Here is a 22,394-nt window from a genome sequence, read left to right as displayed (position 1 = left end):
CTTACAGAGCGTTCTTCCAGACTAGGTTCATACAATGATTGACAGACCCTGCTTCCAGGCTGCCTCTAAAGTGACTGTCCTCATCCCCACCCATCCCCATTACTCTCCCCACCCTACTCCATCCCCCTGACTCAGGATGGGGGAGGAGTCTTCTGGCATTTCACAGGAGAGAAAGTGGTGGAGTCAGAGGCCAGAGTCCACAGAACCCAGCAAACATATGGGTATAAAAGGGCCTTGTTTGTGCCCCTGCACATCCTGTGCACTCATCCTGAAGCTTCCTGCTGCCATGGAGACCAGAGCCCTCTGTCTAATGCTGCTGGTCCTGCTAGCTGGCTCCTCTGGGGTAGCTGCGGAGTACATTGGCCTGTGTAAGTACCTATCTGGGTCCCTCAGTACTAGGCTGGCACCTCTCAGCAGGGGAGGGACTTAGCAACCTGCCTACCTTCTACATCAATTTCATACTTAGTTACCACTCACCGGGCACACATCTTCTTGGCGCAGTCCTCCAGTGTGCCTCTTTCTGTCCCATTTCACAGCCAAGTTAATGGGGGCGCAGAGAAACTGAGCATACACCTGCCCCTCAGTCTGTAGCGGGGTTGGAACTGAGACTGGGGTAGGAGGGCTGGCAGGTGCTCATCCCCTCTCATTTCCTTCTTTGCCAGAGATTTCTGAACAGGGATGGTCTTTCCATACCATCCTGGCAAGTTGCCAGAATAAACCAGAAACGGTTGAGAAGGCAGTAGAAGCTCCAGATGGTTTATAGTAACCAGTGAATCACAGGGCTGGGTGAGAGGTGGCCAAGCTCAGAGCCCTGGGGTATGACCTTTGCCAGGTCACCCCTGACCAGGGTGAAGACAGTAGGGCCCCTAGGGAGCTCTGAAACCCCGTAGACTTGGGCATGTAAAGGCATCTGGTAGCTGGAGCCAGGGTGACGCTTCAGAGGGTCCCTTAGAGCCCTGTGTCAAAGTCTGGAGTAGCCAGGAAAGCATGAGGGCCCCGCTGCAGTGGGGGAGATGTGGAAGGCGGTTGGGTTTCCACTTTCATAGGGAAAATCAGGTAGCCGGTGAAAGGGGACAGGCTTTAGAGGTACATAGGGATAAATAGACAGTTTTGAACGGGGAATTCTGGAGATGGAGGAAGCTCACAGCTGGGATAGGACGAGCTAACCAGCATGTGGTGGAGAGTGACTGCGGAAGCATTGTTGGCAAAACTAAGACTGTCACAAATCAAGACAGTTCCCAAGTACACAATGGGGTGTCTGGGGACAGCAGAGGGTGGGGCCTTTGCCACAGCTTCAGGTGTTATCTGATGGCGTTCTTTGGGTTGGTGGCAGCTGGGGCGCCTTAAGCAACAGATTCCAAGGGTTTCACCTGAGAGTCGACAGACGCTAGTCAGCTGCAGAGACGGGCGAACTAATGACAGCCCAGGAGGATTTTAGCTTGGTATCCCCACTCTTGGCTCAGTTCATTTCATAATGCACTGCTTTTCTTTAGACAGTCTTTAGCAAGACTGTCACCATCATTGAATTCAGGAGGAAGGGTTACAGGGTTTCACAGGAAGCAAGAAAGCAATCCTGAATTTGTAGCCTGGGCACTGATTTAGTTTCATTTGAACAGCTCCAAGCCAGTGTCAGGTCCCAGCCAAGGTCAGGGTGGACTGCGGCTACCCCAGCGTCTCCAAAGAGGAGTGTAACAACCGTGGCTGCTGCTTTGACAACAGCATCCGGAATGTGCCCTGGTGCTTCAAGCCCCTGCAGGAGGCAGGTAAGGTCAACCAGCGATGCCCAGGGCAGCCCCGTCCTTCCATGTAGCTGGGCCTCGCAGGACACCAACACTGTCACTATTCCTTGGTGGAGGCCTCACATGGGAGACCTCCTATCAGGTATTTTAGATCCAGGGCAGCCAGTGATCAGTGGCTGGTCCTTTCTATAAAATATAAACATGTAATCTGAGGGCCAGAGAGATGTCCCAGTCAGTAAATCGCTTCCCACACAAGCGTGAGGACATGAGTTGGATTCAGGAAATCGTGTCAAAAAGCCAGGTGTGGTGGTCCATGCTTGGACCCCCATCACTAGGGAGGCAGAGACAGGCAGATATGTGGGGCTTCCTGGCCAACTAGCCCAGACTAATTAGAAAGTTCCAGATCATCAATAAGCAAGGTAGGACTAGTGAGATAGCTCAGCAGATGAAGGTGCTCACTGCCCAGCCTCGTGACCTGGATTCAAATCCCTAACCCCACATGGTGGCAGAGGAGAACTGATCCCACCAAGCTGACCTCTGACCTTCACCTGTGCACTGGCATGCCTCCCTTCACATATGCACACACACAAGTAAATAAATGTGGATCTATGCACACGTACACACACACACACACACATCAAAGCAAATAGCAGCTTAGGAACAATGCTTGAGGCTGACTGCTGACCACCCCTCCCCCAACACACACACATGGTGCAAACTGGTGTAAAAAAAGGAACACTGCATGGCTGTGGAAATGGATTAATTTTGAGCCAATGTTTTAGCAAACAGGCCATCCATAGTCCCTTGTCACCTAGGACAAGCTCGCCGCAGACCACAGGTGACTGTGCTTGTGCCCTGGCTCCTGCCCACTAGCCTGACTCTCTTACCCCCTCCCTGGGTGGAGTGGGTTGTAGGGCAAATCCCTCAAGAATCCCTGGGTAGGGCCATATGCAAACAGCAGATGGCCAGGCACCTGGGTGGCTTGCCAATCCTGTCTTACCAAGGTCCAATCTACCACATCTTAGGGGAGCCATCCGGAGTGAGTCATCTGTCACTTCTGAATGCTGGCTCACCTTCTAAGAGAGTGTATCTCTCCGAGGGATTGTCCTGGGCTGGCACACAAAGGATCCAGATGTGCTCTTTGGCCTGGGTAACAAACGGCTGAGCCCCAGCTGAACAGAGGCATCCCATGTGCCGCTCCCCTCCTTCGGCAGAGCCAGGAGGGAGAAAAAGAGTATGGTCAGGAGCAGTAACAGGGGCTGGCTGCTGCCCCATGATTGGCAGGTCACTTGCCTTTGGCTCCCTTCTAGGCACTATGGCACAAACCCTGACAGGACCACTGGGGTGCAGTTATGTGCTTTGGTGGTGTCAGGGAGGATGCAGAGTGCCTCCTGCAGGCTTTGGGGGACTCACATTCCCCTGAGACTGGTTGTGGGAAGCCAGGCAGCCCTGAGAGGGGATGACCTTAATCCTTTTCTTTCTTCCCAGAATGCACCTTTTGAAGCCGACCAGGCTCTGGGAAGCGGCCTCTGCACCCCGCACACTGGCTGGCAGTGGTGGTCGAGGGCAGCCCTCATCCCCGCTCTGCTCTCTCTGCTGCTGCCCACATAGGAGCCTGGAGTCCTGACGAATAAAGACCCCACACTCAGCACAAGGCTGCTCTGATGGCTGAGACCTCTGTTCTTGTATTTATTTCTGCATGTCACTCTTGGGGGGTGCGAAGGGGGAAGGGTCACACTTCACGGAGGAGAGAGTGTTCCAGGCCCATGGGAAACTGATCCTGAGATGCTTTAACACACTAAGAGACTCAAGCCAGCAGCCCCCTAGATGAGTGTACTCTACCCTAATCAGCTCAGGGGAGGAGGGGTTTATCTGGCTTACACTTCCTGGTCACAGTCCCATCACTGAGGGAGGTCACAGGAGGAACTTGAATCAGAAACCAGGAAGGATACCTCCTGCTGGCACAGTTGAACTTTTGCTCAGTTGACTTGCTTATAAAGACCAGGCTCACCCACCTAGGGAAGGTGCCACTCACAGTGGGCTGGGCCCTTCTACATCAATTAACAAGACAGACCATCCTTGCCCCACCCCCAGGCAGGTCAATCTGATTGTCATGCTCTCAATTGAGACTGCTGTTTCTGTATTCTAGACAAATAGAGCTAACTAGAACAGCAGGCAGATGGAACCTTCTACAGCACACTTCCTCTCTGAGAGGAGAATAACAACAATAAAAAACCAAAGAAACAAACAAAAACAAAAAGCAGCAAACAAAAAACCCCAAACACCTCTCCTACAAGATTTAGAAATCAAGTCTTTTTTGCTAAGAAATCAAACTATGAAAACCATCTTCTATTACGGCCTGGTTTGTGTTTATCTACAGTCACATTTAAGATCTCCACACTGTGGGTGGTCACCCCCTTTTTTTGGAATGGACACAGAGCGGTGGTCTGCATCTCATTTTCTTACCCAACATCCACTGCGGTTTGATCCACCCTCTTCATTTCTTGGTGTGAGTTTTTTTTGCATCATCTTTGGGGAGGTTTGGAGGTGCTACTTGTGCTGCATGGCTGATCCTTAGCTCTGTGCGCACAGGGGACCCTCTTGAGGCCCCATCCTCCATGTCCAGTTCACACAGCCCAGTGGTCAGAAATCGTTGCTTCTCACTGAGGTGGGCGTCAATGGTTTCTTCTCCTTGGAAAAGGCTTCGTCTCCCAAAAACCACTATACTGGGAATGACGCTTCAACGTGATGTTTGGCAAATCACACTGAGAGCACATCAGACTGTGCAGTGACTGTGACACCCAGGACACACAGGGAAAACACTGGAGCCCTCCCCTTATAGGACCATCAGAGCAAACTCAGGAGATAGTAGTTTGAGCCTGTCTGCTAGGCAAAGGCCCTGCCTCCTTGGTTCCTATTTGCTTTTATAAATAAAGGTTTATTAGAAGCAGGGCCAGGATTACAGTGTAGATGTGGGGCACTGTTATCCAAGTGCAGAATTTTGAAATTTTGTCCATTGTATATATCTTTATTACTTTTAATTTTTAAATCCTGATATTAATTTGATGGCTGGGTTCTCTGTACATTTCCATGCAAGGTGAAGACTTTTACACAGTACTTCACACTGGTCCCCATAGGCTTTGTGACCTTGGACTTGGGGCCCTGACCTTTAGAGGTCTGGGTGGCACATCAGAAGTGAGATGTCACTGCCCTGTGTGACATAAAACAGGATACAACAGAGAGTCTTTCTGTAGGATCCAGTCTTTGTTTAGAACCCAAATTGACCATTCTAACTGTCCAATTGCCAAGCTTAGGAAGGACAATTTAGATTCAGGTCAGTCTTAACTACTAGGCTGTGTCTCCAGCCTGAGTTTCCATTATAAAGGGAATCTGAAGGTATCAGCTTGACCACTGAGCTCTCTGATATCCCCTGCACTCCTGTGGTCTAAGTGCCTGGCTTCCTTCACCCTCGTCTCTGCTCTGCTTGGTGAAGGAAGGAACGCAGGGGACAATGGACCCAAGCATAGTGGCAGCTTCTTGAGTGTCCCATTGCAGAGGTGTCTCCTCGGTGTCAATAAATGTGGTTAAAGAGATCCTGGAGAATAAGAGAACACAGTGACGGGGGTCTCCACGAGGGAGTCATCAGTGCCTGGTTCTGCTGTGGTGAATGCATGGAGACAGATGGAGAAGCTCCAGGCTGTGGTCAACAGGGAGGACCTTCCAGGCTGGCAGGACGGGTCAGGTTCTCTCTCCTCACCCACAACTGGGGTTGTCAGCTTTGGTTGACTTTGCAGGTTAAGCACCCCAGTCCCTTAGAAAACCTCTCTGGCGTGTAAAGTCTGTGTTTGCATTACACAAATAAAATGCAAACCCCGTTCCAGACCAGCTGTTTGTAACGGTCTGCAGGATCTGAACTTCATGGTTCCAGCTTGACTGTGGCAACTCTTCATCCACACTGGCCACCTTCCTGCCTGAAGCTTAGAGAAGAAAACTGGGTCCTGTTGCTCTCTGGTTTCTAGTCACTGTCCCTCTGAGCGGAGCACCCTTCTCTGTGGGGCAGGTGAACTGGAGTCCTCTGCTCTCCTGGGTGCAGCAGTCTTGGCCCTCATCTTCCTCTTATTGCAGCACCCGCCCATCTCTTGCTGCCTGGCTTTCCCTGTCCACGGGAACTCAGGATGCTGCCTCTTCCTCAGGGCCTCGGGTAGGGTGGTATGGGCTCAGCTGAAGGCAATTTGGCTACACTCCAGGAGCGTGGCATTCACGCTAGAGTTTCTGGGAGTGTCCTCCAGGCCTAAGTGAAGGCAGTTGGAGCCCTCCAGGACAGACTCTGAACCTTGAATAAAACTTAGACGGTTTCACAGCGCCCTCTGCTGGCAGCCTGGAGTGGAGGCCGCTCTTCACCTCTTGTCATCTTGTTTTCAGCTTCCCAAATTCCCTGCCTCCTGCCAGAGTCCAACCCTGCAGCAGTGATTTCCTTCACTGGCTTTGACTATGTGGTGTCTGTTAGTTGGGAGTATAAACCCCAGCCACCAGGCCTGAGAGTTGTGTTGGTCTGGACTCTCAATTCCAGCAGGCCAGGTAGGGGTCAGGACCACTCCCACAGAATATTTAAGTGAACTACCAAAAGAAGAACACATGGTCTCTTTTCCTTCCTCCTGGTGGTCGTGTTTGTGGCCTCCCTCTGGGCTACCCAAAAGTGCAGAATTCCTATTAAACCTGGATATCCTTTAATTTGGCTTTTTGTGATTTAACTTGATTGGCATTTTGCATACGGAATTATTCCTAACATCTTGGAGGTCCCACCAAGATAGGGCAGGCTTTTTCCACGTGGCCCTAGGCCAGATGTTGAAAGCCCCCTAGTTTACAATCTGAGCTCTCCACACCACAAACTGGCTCCTGGCTTCATCAATTGTGTCTTGGTGAGTCCCTTTTCTTGTCTATGCTATAGGGTTTTGGGGGAACCCATTTGTACTTATTTTGGTCATTTTTTGGATTCCTGTTGAAGCCACGAGCTTGTGCCAGAGGTCCGATACCCAGCAGCGGTCAGACTGGCAGGCCGGCCTTGGCTGGGGTGGAGATTTGTTTGTTTTGGGACGCCAAGCATTCAATTTCCACGTCCCCATTTGGACCTAAGAGCCATTTTGGCAGACGCGCTGGAGTGGACTTAGGTCCCGTTGTTGGGCATAGACTTTAAAATGGGCACTTGCAGCTCAAAGCCAGCAACCTGGACACTGGAAATCACGTGTGTTTCAGGTATTTATTAAAGTGTAGCTAATATAAAAATGGCTTTTCTGGGTAATGTGTAGAGCTATAGTTCTGCCTTTAAGAGCACAGGTTGAGGGAGACCCTGGGACCCAGCCTAGTTGTCACATGTCTTTCAGGTGTCCATGGTGCTGCAGACTAAGTGGCCCAGAGTCCTCTGCACTGCTCCTGTGAAGGGGTGGGGAACACAGGACTAAATGTCCCTCAAAGCCTCACAGAGCCTTCTTCCAGACTAGGTTCATACAATGATTGAAAGACCTGCGTCCAGGCTGCCTCTAAAGTGACTGTCCTCATCCCCACCCATCCCCATTACTCTCCCCACCCCACTCCATCCCTCTGACTCAGGATGGGGGAGGAGTCTTCTGGTATTTCACAGGAGAGAAGGTGGTGGAGTCAGAGGCCAGAGGCCACAGAACCCAGCAAACACATGGGTATAAAAGGGCCTTGTTTGTGCCCCTGCACATCCTGTGCACTCATCCTGAAGCTTCCTGCTGCCATGGAGACCAGAGCCCTCTGTCTAATGCTGCTGGTCCTGCTAGCTGGCTCCTCTGGGATAGCTGAGGAGCATGTTACCTTGTGTAAGTACCTATCTGGGTCCCTCAGTACTAGGCTGGCACCTCTCAGCAGGGGAGGGACTTAGCAACCTGCCTACCTTCTACATCAATTTCATACTTAGTTACCATTCACCGGGCACACATCTTCTTGGCGCAGTCCTCCAGTGTGCCTCTTTCTGTCCCATTTCACAGCCAAGTTAATGGGGGCGCAGAGAAACTGAGCATACCCCTCTCCTCCTCAGTCTGTAGCAGGGTTGGAACTGAGGCCTGGGTAGGAGGGCTGGCAGGTGCTCATCCCCTCTCATTTCCTTCTTTGCCAGAGATTTCTGAACAGGGATGGTCTTTCCATACCATCCTGGCAAGTTGCCAGAATAAACCAGAAACGGTTGAGAAGGCAGTAGAAGCTCCAGATGGTTTATAGTAACCAGTGAATCACAGGGCTGGGTGAGAGGTGGCCAAGCTCAGAGACCTGGGGTATGACCTTTGCCAGGTCACCCCTGACCAGGGTGAAGACAGTAGGGTCCCTGGGGAGCTATGAAGTCCCACTGTCCCAGGCATTAAAGTTATTTACAAAATCTAGGAGGTTGAACCAGGTTGAAATTTCAAAAGATCCCTTTGGACCCTGGATCAATGTCTGGAGTAGCCAGGAAGGCATGATGGACATCCTGCAGTGTTGAGGCTGTTGGACTCCCAATTTCATAGGGGAAATCATTTAGCCGGCGAAAGGAGGCAGACCATGTGGATAAGTAGACGATCTTGAACCAGGAATGCTGGAGATGGAGGAAGCTCACAGCTCAGACAGGAGGAGCTAACCTCCATGTGGTAGAGAGCTGCAGCAGAGACACTAGAATAGTCCACATGGCCATCTTCCCCACGGCAGGATACCTCCGGGGACACTTTCCCCTGCGAGGGGACAGTTCTTCTGGATCAAAGGGAAGGGAACCTCATTTTGGGGTTCAGGGATCCCTCAATTCCCAGGAGCCCCGAGACCTGGAGGGTATGTAGATACATATATGATTTCCTGACCTTGTGAGATGAAAGAGTCAGGCAAGGGGCGCTAGGGAAACAACCAAGCTCCTTGGGTCAGCATTCAGTAGCGCATGTGAACCACAGCTATCCTTCCAGATCGAAGAGTGTGCAGCCAGTTCAAGGCCATCCTGGGCCACAAGGGATCCTGTCTCAAAAAACCAAGATGTATTCTGAGTCAAATATGAGTGACTACAGAAGAGTCCAGGAATAAGAATACAGAAATGTACATTCCAGAACTAAGAATGTAGAAATAAAAAAAAATAGAGTTATAAACCTAGGAAAATGAGAACAGACTGTTGACAGCTTTTCTAGTAGCTTGAGGATTAACTATTAACCATGGGTTACTTGGCTTTATAAGCCACAGCTCTGTCTGCAAGGCTGAAGTGGCCCTCTGCAAACTGAGGGTCAGCTTTTAGATAGCCCCTGGCCACGCATGACCAACAAGTGACATGAGCTGAGTTAACCTTTAAAGGATGGGATGGACCTGACTTTTTTAGTTGTGCATTGTCCCGTACCCTCCCCTGCTATGCAAAACTGGCAGTGTCAGGTCGAGTGGAGAGCTTTGGTAAGCTCCATCACAAATTAGTAAAGAATACAAAGATGCCAGTAAAGTAATAATACAGAAGCATAGGATAAAATCGGGAGGGAGTTCCTGTGAATATTGAAAATTGCCTGTGTTTAATTTTCCACACAAATTTATATCCAATACAAAAGGGAGAAGAAGGCAACAGAAGATTTCTTTAACAAGATACAAAGTTTCTTGCTTCAACACTTTGAGACATCAAGTCATTAGCATTCTGTTGTTTAGCCAGCGAAGCCACCCTAGACCAAGTATGCTGAATCCAGCCACTCCCCAGGTCATTTCCTAATACAAGAAAGGGAGCAGAAGTCTGCTTGCATGTCCTGACCATCTGTCAGGGTGAACTGGATCTACCTGTGTGGGCCATCTTAATGTCCAAAGAACCAAGATAGCACACCCTGAGTCAGGGTGTGTAGTCCTGGTTGTTGTCAACAATTTTTAGCAACCTCCAGACACTGACCATCAGACAAGGTGGGAATAGGCTTACATTTTTTGGTATCCACACTAAATACAAATACTAGTTTTAAATGAAAAACATTATTAAAAATTAAATGAAATTAAATGAAAAACATTATTAAAAAACAAAAAAACATTAAAGCAATTTGTATGAGTTTTACCTTGAGATTGTAAAAATTCATTTGTTTATTCCTAATGCTTACTTCTTGCTATAAAAGGTGGAGTTCATCAGAGAGAGTCCATTGCCACAGCTACAGAAGTCTGATTCTCCTGCTCTGGTCACAGTTATAGCTAAGAAGCTTTGTGTGCCCTATGGAAAAATTTTTCTTTTTCTGGAAAAAGTTTGTTTCTGGTTTAATAGACTTTGGTAGTTCATTGCCCATATTTTGCAAAACAAGGACCCAACAGCTTTTTACAGGAAACTGCCCCTTCTACCACACAAGTGACTACAGAAGCTTTGTTGAGAAAACAAAGATGGCCACAAATCAAGACAGTTCCCGAGTACCAGATGGCATGTCCGGGGACAGCAGAGGGTGGGGCCTTTGCCACACACTTCTAATGTTATGTGATGGCGTTCTTAGTTTTGGGGTTGGTGGCAGCTAGGGGTCTGTTGAGGCAACACATTCCAAGGGTTTCACCTGAAAGGCCAAGGATGCTAGTCAGCTGCAGTGACTTGTGGACTAATGACAGCCCAGGAGGATTCTAGCTCAGGGTCCCCACTCTCGGCTGTCAGTTCATTTCATAATGCACTGCTTTTCTTTAGACATCCCCTGTGGAGCAAGACTCTCACTATCCCTGAACTCATCAGGAAGGATTGAAGGGGTTCCACAGGGAGCAAGGAAGTAACCCCAAACATGTAGTCTGGCCGCTGACTGGGTTTCATTTGGACAGCTCAAAACCGGTGTGTGGTCCCAGCAAACCTCAGGTTGGACTGCGGCTACCCTGGCATCCAAGTTAGGCAGTGCATCTACCGTGGCTGCTGCTTTGATCCCAGTATCCGGTATGCACCCAAGTGCTTCGTGCCTCGGCAGAACCCAGGTAAGGTCAGCCGGTGCTGTCCAGTGTCACAGCCATCTCTTTGGACATACACGTCTCTCCTACACACGGGTCTCTCTTCTACATAGCTCCATCGTCTGTATCTCTCTATCCATTCAGCTACATCTCCTCTCATTGCTCTCTCTCCCCGCACAGTCAGCTACACCTCCCTCACCGCGAGCACGCACGTGCATGTGCGCGCACACACACACACACACACACATACACACACACACACACACACACACACACACACACACACCTCTCACATTTTCCCCCTTCCTATTTCTCCTCTCTAGCAAAAGCTTCTGGACAAACATGACTCACATTTTCAGGATCACACAGCATTTCTTGAGTAAACAATAAGAAACAGAGCCATATGGATCACACTCAGGTTAGGGGTGTCATGCTGACTGGTCAGTGAGCAATGCTTGACCGTGCATATAACTCTGAGTGGTCATGGTTCACAGACAGAAAGTGACGTTGAAATTTAGGACTTAAACAATAAACAGCTAACTGAACCTTGAGGTTGAGAGTACATGCAGGAAGTTCACTGCTGAGAAAGTTATGTCTCCTATAGTTTCTTTGTGTCTTAATTTGAAACAGCAATCAACATCTTGGACATTGTCCTCTGGTATTCGTTTCCAGGGGGAGCCAATTTGCTTTGAATTTGTTCTGAAGTCTAAAATTAGCCTCTTTAGAGACTGAGAAAACTATTACTTTCTTATGTCAATTTGAGCAATGGAAATGATTCTAGAATTATTTCTATTCATCAGAATTATACAGATGAGACCAAAATCATCTTCCTAGCCATACACAGCTATATGTGTATCCAGTAGAAGAAATATCTATATGAGATAAATACATAAGCAATGGGAATAATACCCATAGTGGTTATTACAGAAGAAATATATGCACACAAGATTACAAAGTTATTTATAGGCGATGGTCCCATAAGCCTTGCTCCATGAGATTGTCTCATCAGACAGTTGTAGGTCTGGTGGGTCGAGCTCAGGATTATCAGTTCTCACCTGTCCTATACTCTCAATGGCCTCTTGTAAAGCTATTGTACCAGCGACTCTCAGCAGCCAGGGGCAATCCAATCCTTCCAAGTGGCTGGGCCTCAGCAGGACAACAGCGCTGTCATCTTTCCTTGGTAGAGGGCTCCCATGGGAGACCTCATTTCAGGGCCTTTGTGCCCAGGGCACTCAGTGATCAGTAACCGGTCCTTTCTATAAAATATAGATTGTGTTCTGAGGGCCAGAGAGATGACCCAGTCAGTAAACCGCTTCCCACACAAGCATGAGGACATGAGTTGGATTCAGGAAGTCGTGTCAAAAACCCAGATGTGGTGGTCCATGCTTCGGCCCTCATCGCCAGGGAGGTAGAGACAGGCAGGTCTCTGGGGCTTGCTGGTCACCTAGGCTAGCCTAATTGGTGAGTTCCTGAGCAGTGAGAGAGCCTGTCTTCATAAGCCTGGAAGGATAGTGAGATGGCTCAGCAGATAGAGGTGCTTGCTGCCCAGCCTGGCGATCTGGATTCAGTTCCTGAACCCACATGGTGGCCAAGGAAAACTGACTCCACTAGGATGTCCCCCTCCCTGCGCCTGTGCACTGGCATGCCTCCCTTCACACACACACACACACACGTAAATAAATGTAGATGTACAAGTACATGTACACACATGTAGTGGATGCTGGTGTGAAACATAGGCACCATGTAGCTGTGGAAATGGGTGAATTTTAGCAAACTAACCACCCACAGTCCCTTGCCACCTAGGGCATAATCCCAGCAGACCAGTAGCCATGTGTCTGTGCTTCTGCCCTGGCTCCTGCCCCCTATCTTGCAGGTCTTATCCCCTACCTGGGTGGAGTGGTTTGAAGGGCAAATCTCCTGAGAATCCCTGGGTAGGGTCATGCGCAAAATGCAAATGGTCACGCAAAAGGGTGGCTTGCCGATCCTGTTTTATCCAGGCCCCAACTTACCACATGCTACGTGGGCGCATACTGTGAGCCATCTGTTATATCCAAATGCTGGCTCACCTTCTAAGAGGCTGTATCTCCACAAGGCACCTCCCTGGCCTGGCATGCAGTGGAGCCAGATAGACAGCTAAGCCCCAGCTGAACAGAGGAGTACCATGTGCCGGCTCTCCTCCTGCAGCAGAGCCAGGAAGGACAAATGAGTGTAGTCAGAAGCAGTGACAGGGTCACGGACCCGCGGTTGGCAGGTCACTTACGTCTGGCTCCCTTCTAGGCAATATCTCACATACCCCTGGCAGGACAAAGGGGGTCCAGTTATCCGGTTTGGCGATGCCAGGGAGGACACACAGTGCCTCTCGTAGACTTTGTGGGGGATACGTCCCCCTGTAATCAGGGAAGGAGGCACCCAGGTGTTGACCTTGGGAAGTCAGGCAGCCCTGGGTGAAGATGACCCGATTCACGCTTACCTTTTCTTCTTTTCTTCCCAGAATAAAAATTTTGATTCCGTCCAGGCTCTGGGAAGCGGCCTCTGCACCCCGCACACTGGCTGGCAGTGGTGGTCGAGGACAGCCCTCATCCCCGCTCTGCTCTCTCTGCTGCTGCCCACATAGGAGCCTGGAGTCCTGACGAATAAAGACCCCACACTCAGCACAAGGCTGCTCTGATGGCTGAGACCTCTGCTCTTGTATTTATTTCTGCATGTCACTCTTGGGGGGTGCGAAGGGGGAAGGGTCACACTTCACGGAGGAGAGAGTGTTCCAGGCCCATGGGAAACTGATCCTGAGATGCTTTAACACACTAAGAGACTCAAGCCAGCAGCCCCCTAGACGAGTGTACTCTACCCTAATCAGCTCAGGGGAGGAGGGGTTTATCTGGCTTACACTTCCTGGTCACAGTCCCATCACTGAGGGAGGTCACAGGAGGAACTTGAATCAGAAACCAGGAAGGATACCTCCTGCTGGCACAGTTGAACTTTTGCTCAGTTGACTTGCTTATAAAGACCAGGCTCACCCACCTAGGGAAGGTGCCACTCACAGTGGGCTGGGCCCTTCTACATCAATTAACAAGACAGACCATCCTTGCCCCACCCCCAGGCAGGTCAATCTGATTGTCATGCTCTCAATTGAGACTGCTGTTTCTGTATTCTAGACAAATAGAGCTAACTAGAACAGCAGGCAGATGGAACCTTCTACAGCACACTTCCTCTCTGAGAGGAGAATAACAACAATAAAAAACCAAAGAAACAAACAAAAACAAAAAGCAGCAAACAAAAAACCCCAAACACCTCTCCTACAAGATTTAGAAATCAAGTCTTTTTGCTAAGAAATCAAACTATGAAAACCATCTTCTATTATGGCCTGGTTTGTGTTTATCTACAGTCACATTTAAGATCTCCACACTGTGGGTGGTCACCCCCTTTTTTTGGAATGGACACAGAGCGGTGGTCTGCATCTCATTTTCTTACCAACATTCACTGCGGTTTGATCCACCCTCTTCATTTCTTGGTGTGAGTTTTTTTTGCATCATCTTTGGGGAGGTTTGGAGGTGCTACTTGTGCTGCATGGCTGATCCTTAGCTCTGTGCGCACAGGGGACCCTCTTGAGGCCCCATCCTCCATGTCCAGTTCACACAGCCCAGTGGTCAGAAATCGTTGCTTCTCACTGAGGTGGGCGTCAATGGTTTCTTCTCCTTGGAAAAGGCTTCGTCTCCCAAAAACCACTATACTGGGAATGACGCTTCAACGTGATGTTTGGCAAATCACACTGAGAGCACATCAGACTGTGCAGTGACTGTGACACCCAGGACACACAGGGAAAACACTGGAGCCCTCCCCTTATAGGACCATCAGAGCAAACTCAGGAGATAGTAGTTTGAGCCTGTCTGCTAGGCAAAGGCCCTGCCTCCTTGGTTCCTATTTGCTTTTATAAATAAAGGTTTATTAGAAGCAGGGCCAGGATTACAGTGTAGATGTGGGGCACTGTTATCTAAGTGCAGAATTTTGAAATTTTGTCCATTGTATATATCTTTATTACTTTTAATTTTTAAATCCTGATATTAATTTGATGGCTGGGTTCTCTGTACATTTCCATGCAAGGTGAAGACTTTTACACAGTACTTCACACTGGTCCCCATAGGCTTTGTGACCTTGGACTTGGGGCCCTGACCTTTAGAGGTCTGGGTGGCACATCAGAAGTGAGATGTCACTGCCCTGTGTGACATAAAACAGGATACAACAGAGAGTCTTTCTGTAGGATCCAGTCTTTGTTTAGAACCCAAATTGACCATTCTAACTGTCCAATTGCCAAGCTTAGGAAGGACAATTTAGATTCAGGTCAGTCTTAACTACTAGGCTGTGTCTCCAGCCTGAGTTTCCATTGTAATGGGGATCTGAAGGTATCAGCTTGACCACTGAGCTCTCTGATGTCCCCTGCACTCCTGTGGTCTAAATGCCTGGCTTCCTTCACCCTCGTCTCTGCTTTGCTTGGTGAAGGAAGGAACGCAGGGGACTGGTCAATGGACCCAAGCATAGTGGCAGCTTCTTGAGTGTCCCATTGCAGAGGTGTCTCCTCGGTGTCAATAAATGTGGCTAAAGAGATCCTGGAGAATAAGAGAACACGGTGACGGGGGTCTCCACGAGGGAGTCAGCAGTGCCTGGTTCTGCTGTGGTGAATGCATGGAGACAGATGGAGAAGCTCCAGGCTGTGGTCAACAGGGAGGACCTTCCAGGCTGGCAGGACGGGTCAGGTTCTCTCTCCTCACCCACAACTGGGGTTGTCAGCTTTGGTTGACTTTGCAGGTTAAGCACCCCAGTCCCTTAGAAAACCTCTCTGGCGTGTAAAGTCTGTGTTTGCATTACACAAATAAAATGCAAACCCCGTTCCAGACCAGCTGTTTGTAACGGTCTGCAGGATCTGAACTTCACGGTTCCAGCTTGACTGTGGCAACTCTTCATCCACACTGGCCACCTTCCTGCCTGAAGCTTAGAGAAGAAAACTGGGTCCTGTTGCTCTCTGGTTTCTAGTCACTGTCCCTCTGAGCGGAGCACCCTTCTCTGTGGGGCAGGTGAACTGGAGTCCTCTGCTCTCCTGGGTGCAGCAGTCTTGGCCCTCATCTTCCTCTTATTGCAGCACCCGCCCATCTCTTCCTGCCTGGCTTTCCCTGTCCACGGGAACTCAGGATGCTGCCCCTTCCTCAGGGCCTCGGGTAGGGTGGTATGGGCTCAGCTGAAGGCAATTTGGCTACACTCCAGGAGCGTGGCATTCACGCTAGAGTTTCTGGGAGTGTCCTCCAGGCCTAAGTGAAGGCAGCTGTGAGCCCATCTGGACTGAATCAGAACCTTGAATAAAACTTAGACGGTTTCACAGCGCCCTCTGCTGGCAGTCTGGAGTGGCGGCCGCTCCTTACCTCTTGTCATCTAGTTTTCAGCTTCCCAAATTCCCTGCCTCCTGCCAGAGTCCAACCCTGCAGCAGTGATTCCTTGACTGGCTTTGGACTGTGTGGTGTCCTATGGTTGTTTATATCTATGGCACTGTCACTGAGTTAGCACGGTGCTGAGACCTTCCTGGCTGTGGCTGACAAGCCCAGTGTCACTCTGCAGCGGGCCTGTGATGTCCTGTGTGGTCGTGGGACACACATGGGCCCAAGACAGGTATCTCACATCCAAACTCATTTTGTGTTGTTTCTTATCTAGGGCATGGGGTGGATTTGGGCTCAGAGACATAGTCTAACTGTACTGCCCGTGTGTGTTTAGCAATGTGGGGTGCATGTCTGAGTGTCATGTGAATGTGGGGACCAGGCTGGCTTTGAGTAGATACAAGGATAGAGATGGTGGTGTCTGTGCTGTGCCAAGTCTCCTTCCAGAGACCGCTGCCTCTGTCTGTGACCACCCAGAGTCTTGTCTGCTCATGGTGGCTGCAAACTTGCTGTCATGATTTGAACCCAGGCCCTGTCCTGCGTGGCATCTTGACATAGGTTATGTCCTGGTTTTATTCTTTATAGCAGTAATGAGCAAAAACAAGCCGGAGGAAAAGGTTGGTTTGGTTTACATGTTACAGGCCATCACTGAGGGAACTCAAGGCAGGATCCCAGACACAAGAATGGAAGCAGAGGCCATGGAGAAACGCTGCTTCCTGGCCTTCTCTCCATGGGTGGCCCAGGGTGGCTCTGCCTCAGCGGGCTTCTCCCTCCCGTATCTCTCAGCAATCAATAAAAAGGCCCACGGATTTACCCACCAGTCAGTCTGATGGAGGCATTTTCTCAACAGAGGTTTCCTCTTCCCAGAGGGTTCAACCTTGTGTCATGTTGAAAAAAAAAAAGTTCAGGCAGGGTGTTTTTGGTTTTTTTTTTTTTTATGGCTTACAGTGCCCCACATTTACCTAGCATGGAGCCACAGGCACGGTGTTCACTCCAGTACAGTGATACCTGCACTATACAACTGACCACTCAACATTTCAGGTGGACTGCTTTTGGTGATTTTCTGTAGGAGCTCTGGCACCCTGGTTCCTCATTACATCCTCTGGGGTGTGGATATGCCAATACCTGTTCGTTAGCTACTTAGTAGGAATGTATGACGTTTTCAAAATGTATATGCAGACTTGATTATGGAATGTGGAGGGGAGGTGGTACCGTGTGTGTGTGTGTGTGTGTTAGGGTTCTCTAGAGGAACAGAATGTGTGTATATTTTACAAGGGGATTCAATATATTGATTTATATCATAGGGGTATTTGGGAGGTAGAAGGATTCCTGAAAAACCAAAGCCAGACTGGTCTAGACAATGAGTTACAGGCTGGGCAGGGCTACATGGTGAGACCCTGCCTCAAGCAAGTAAAACAACAAAACAAAACAAAAACAAAAACAAACAAACAAACAAAAACCCCGAACAAACTGTGTGACTATCAACCAATTGTCGCTCAGTCAGAATCTGAGTTTCTGAGATTTGAGTGTGTTGCCAGGGATCCTGCCTGTCATTTCTCAGGTGGCTCGTCCCCCTCCAGGCTGATCATGTTCTATTTCCAGCCTTCTCTCTGGACACAGGGGTTACTAGCTGCTTTTCTCTGCAGCTGTCGTTGTCCCCATTGGTCTGGTCACAGAAGCCTTTCCATCTTGTGACTCCACCTCCCTAACCCTTGTCTTCCAGAGAACAGATCTGCTCCCCACACTGTGCGTGTCAGCCCCAGTGACCACTAGAGGGCACCCTCGGAAACTCACATGCATTTGTCATTGTCCTTTCAAAGCAGAATGCATCACACGCAGCAAAGGATGTGGCCCTCAGGTCCCCTAGGAGGGGAGACTATGCTGGTGACACCCCAGAGAAAGGCGAGCCTGCTTCCTTCCCCCACCCCCTGCAAAGTTCCATTCAGAAACAACATCCCCAGTGACTGGTGATGCTGTTTTGTACATCCCACGATGACAGGTAGAGGGGACCAGCACTGCTGCACTGAGAGCGACCTCACTGAAGGGGCTATGGGTTGGTGCCAAGGTTTACTGTCCTGTCTATGGAGTTGTGTTGGATAGTCTTATGTCAACTTGACCTAAACTGAAGTCATCTGAGAGGAGGGAGCCTCAATTAAGACAACGCCTCTGTCAGATCTGGCTGGGGGTATTTCCTTAATTAGAGGTTGATGGGGGGAGGCCCAGCCCATTGTGGGTGATGCCAGCTTGGGCTGGTGGTCCTGGGTGCTATAAGAAAGCAGGATGAGCAAGCCATGGGGAACAAGCCAGCAGGCAGTGCCCCTCCATGGAGTCTGCATCAGCTCCTGCCAACAGGTTCCTGCCCTGTTTAAGTTCCTGTCCTGACTTCCTTCAGTAATGAACAGTGATGTGGAAGTGTAAGCCAAATAAACCCTTGCCTCCCCAGGTTGCTATGATCTTGGTGCTTCATTACAGCAATGGAAACCCTAATACAGGAGAGCTCAGGGTGGAAAGGCTGCTTCTGAATGAGTCTCAGTGATATTACTCCTGAGAGGACCTGAAAGGCAGAGGTGGCAGAAGTGTCATGACAGCATCTTAGACGGGCACAAGCGTGTCTTAGAGAGCCCCAGAGTGTACCCATGTCTCCCCGACACCTGAAGCCTGACAGAGCAGGCTATAGGCTTGCATAGTTTTGCATTTGGGTCATACAAGGGGGCCCTTCTGCTTGCTTTCCTGGCTCTGTTTTGCACTGATCATCTGATCTGGAGGGACCTGGGCTGTTGTACCCACTGATGACTGGGATGGGGAAGACATGCAGAGCCTCATGCCTTTGCATCCTCAGTACTGTCCCCTGGCATGCAAGCCAGAAGGGGCAGAGCCCTGAATGGTCACGGGAAAGCTTAAGACTCGCACAGCATCGGGGTGGGTCATCTCTGTGTGGGATATTGAGTACCTTCGCCCAACCAGTCCAGTTTCAGTTATCCATGGTCAATCACTATCAGAAAATGTTGAAGCTACTTTGAAAGACTAGAAGGGAGACCATATTTGCCCCACCACTCTAATTGTTGGTGGCGAATGCTGTCAATCTCTTGCAGTCTCTATTTGGAAATAACTTTGTCATGGGCACATCAGAGTACATCTGGGGCATCTGCAGTGGCACTGAGATCCAGGCATCCCATCAGGGTCCTGAGTATATTCTCTTAGATGCTTTATTTCAGAACTACCAGAAGGCTCAAGCCGGTATTGCAAGGTGGCTTCAGGAGGACAGGTGGCCTAGGGAAGCAAGAGGACACTGGGAGACATAACAGAAGCACATCATACTCAACAATGGGCCAGACAGCATAGCATGCCCATGCCCAGGCTATGCTCACCGCGCTCACTTATCACCCTTCCTCCCCTGCTGCAGGTCCCTGCAGAGGCCAGTGAAGTGTACCTTTCTGACCTCTGCTCTGTGTCCTAGAGACGGGAGCAAGGTGGAGTTTGAAACTTGACTTTAGCCACCACTGTTCTTCAAAGGTGAATTCCAGCAGGTCACCTGGTTGAGAGCTCAGGGAATCCAGATCTCAAGGGGACCCCACCCAGCCACGTGAGAGCTGCTTCCCAGAACCCAAGCCTAGACGGAAACCTATCTGCTGCAGAATCAGAGCCCCGAGCAGGGCACTCCTTGAAGCGGTTGCCCCAATCCTGAGGAGGAGCAATGGGCAGGGCTGTCTTGGCTATGCCTATGGGGTTGCGGTGGGAGCAGCCTTCATGTTCCAGTGGTTCCAGCCTCATCTGGTGCTGCTGGTGCATGAGCACATGATCACAGCAGAGGACATGGGTCAGGTATCTAGGGGACACAACCTAGAGATAGATGCATAGAAAGCGCTGGAGAGAACAGGCCAACTCTACAGTGGATCAGACCAGGCAGCCAATCAGAACCCTTACCAGGCAGACACATGCATCTTCAGACGGCGCAAACGTGGATTTGACACCGAAAACACGTAAAACTTATATATAAAATATTTTATTAGCAGTCTTTATTTCTTCCAAGTATCTAACTTTATATTGACACAGTCCACTCCTCGAGCTCCCCTGCTGGGTTCTGCTTGCCTTTCCATTGCATTCTCTCATTCAGCCGGTGTTTGTCAACAGTCTCAATGGATTTTCCACAGGACGTTCCTCTGCGCCACAGGCAATGAATTTTGTCTTTCCTCCATACAGTAACGTGATGGGGAAGGACCTAGAGGCTGGTGTGCTACTGACATGCAGGGAGAGCCACAGAATAACACTATCCTGCATGTGTGAGGGCAGGCCTGCATGTGTGCACATGCGTGTACGTGCAAACTCATGTATCGACACGCAAGCCGAAGCGCATGGATGCCAGTCTCTCTGACCTGAAGTGGCCCACTAGTGTTGCCTTGGGAAGCTCAGACAGGAAAGAACAGGTCTATTGCCACTAAGACACAGGTGAGGTCAGCCCCTGGGCAGGCTAGAACAATTCACAGGGGCACTTGGATGTGAGTCCCTCAGACAAAGAGCAGACCGGCCTCTCGTCTTGGCCTTCTCTTAGCGGTAGAATGGCTGAGGAGACAGCCACTGCAAAGGTGCTGCACTTTGCACGAGTCTAAGCACTTCCCGACTGTTTGCACCGTTGGAACAATGACAGCTGGGAAAGCCAGACAGCGTGGACTCTGGTGTGTGACACGGACTCTGATGCCCCTCAGCATCGTGCCAGCACCTCCCCGCCTCAGTCCTACCTGGATAAGGAGAGTGAAGCAGCTGCCCACTGGGGCAAGGCCTGAAGAAGGTCCCTGCCCTGCCCGAGGGCTTGAAACAACAAGATGGGGGGGGGGGAGCAGATAAGTGAGGGAGTGACGGAGGAACACAATATGGAGAAGCAGAAGGCACCGCGCAGTGCCCAGACACTCCCAAGGCTAGGAGGGTCTCACCTCCACACTGGTTTTCTGTCCTCACAGACACACCCAGAGGCATTTTCCGCTTTGTGGATGTTGTCTGTCCCTAGCATCAGGCTGATAAAAATGACCTTTCTTTAGGCTTCTAAGATGGGTTTTTACTAAAAAGTTGTAAGCTCCATTTTCTGGTCCTAATGGTGCAGCTCCCCACCCGCAGGTGAGGAAGGGAGAGTCTGGCTCCTATTTTGTATGTGGTTCCCATAGGTTCATCTTCTCCCCTCCCCCCAGAGTTCAACTCTCTCTTGACAAAGGGCATACATAATAGGAAGCAGGAGAGGCTGGGGTGGGGGAGGTGGGACAGGATGGACAAAGGAGGGGGGCTGGACAGAGGATGGCAGCTCCACCCTTGCATCCAGCCTTTCCCGAACCCCAGCCTGGCAGGGCCCCGCAGGCCTCTCTCTCTGATGAGGTCTCTGCAAAAGCAGTCTTTGAACTTTGTTTTTTTACCTCTGCTAACATGAGGAGGGAGTACGGCCTTTAACCTGATGGAATCTTCCGTTCAACTGAAGGAACTTAGCCAGAGGTAAAGGAAGGCCCGGGTCCTCAGAGCCATGTGGAACCCAACTGCAAGGGAAGTCTGACTCGAACATCAGTGTCAGGAAGGACATACTGCCAGACACCTCCGGATACCTCCTACCGTGACAGAGACAAGCAGGAAGAGGAAGAAGTTCAGACTGCATCTCTGGAATCCAAGTTATGTATGGTGGTAAGAAAAGCCACACATCAGGGCGCCTGTGGACACTGGATGAGGGACAAGGATGTAGCTTCCCCTAGAATGGCTGTCAGCCTGCCTCAAGTCTGCAGAACAAGTGAGCAATGCTGTCCTGTGGGGTGACTTCTGACCTCTTGCCCATTCTGGTCAACATTCTTTAGCAACTACCCTCATCCCCCTGCCCACCATCAGTGAACCAGCTCTTGTAGCATCAGCTCAGACTCTGCTCTATGGAGGGACCCCGACACACCCTCACTGACTTAGAGGTGGTGATAGCTGCTCACAGTGGCGAGGAGAAACCTGGACATGCAAGAACTCTTCGAGAGGGTGAGACACTCTTCCAGACATGAGACATGGACCACTCCGCCTCTTTGATTGACAGCAGAGCAGTCTCAGTGCAGGAATCCAGCCCCTGGCACATCTTGCCAAGCATGGGCCATTACACTGAGCCATCGGTGGAGACAGGGGAGGATTGGGTTCCTTGGCACTGACTTCGAAGTGACCACCCGACTCCCATTCCTTTAAACTTGCACTTCGCCAGCTGACAGCCCGCAGTTCCCCTCTGGAGTCAATGCAGTGCCCCCCACAGTTCCCCACGGGAGTCAACGCAGTGCCCCCCACAGTTCCCCTCTGGAGTCAATGCAGTGCCCCCCATAGTTCCCCTCTGGAGTCAATGCAGTGC

At 50.2% G+C, this 22,394-nt stretch overlaps 2 protein-coding genes across 2 annotated transcripts in view; one reads left to right on the top strand and one right to left on the bottom strand.

The window, feature by feature from the left end:
• Positions 1-210: 210 nt before the first annotated feature.
• Positions 211-3,411, top strand: Tff3 (trefoil factor 3). Its single transcript, XM_075978798.1, has 3 exons — positions 211-368; positions 1,617-1,763; positions 3,228-3,411. Exons 1-3 carry the CDS (start codon positions 218-220, stop codon positions 3,239-3,241), a joined length of 312 nt encoding a protein of 103 aa, XP_075834913.1. The 5' UTR covers positions 211-217; the 3' UTR covers positions 3,242-3,411.
• Positions 3,412-20,035: 16,624 nt separating this feature from the next.
• The window catches only part of Abcg1 (ATP binding cassette subfamily G member 1), a 57,030-nt gene continuing 54,671 nt past the window's right edge, over positions 20,036-22,394 (bottom strand). The window contains exon 16 of the mRNA XM_075979763.1: positions 20,036-22,376. The gene's annotated coding sequence lies outside the window, so the exon portion shown is untranslated. The remainder of the gene's footprint in view (positions 22,377-22,394) is intronic.

The sequence above is a fragment of the Microtus pennsylvanicus genome, chromosome 7 (assembly GCF_037038515.1).
Source record: "Microtus pennsylvanicus isolate mMicPen1 chromosome 7, mMicPen1.hap1, whole genome shotgun sequence".
In the NCBI taxonomy this organism is placed as follows: Eukaryota; Metazoa; Chordata; class Mammalia; order Rodentia; family Cricetidae; genus Microtus; species Microtus pennsylvanicus.
This window is presented reverse-complemented; position numbering and strand designations above follow the sequence as displayed.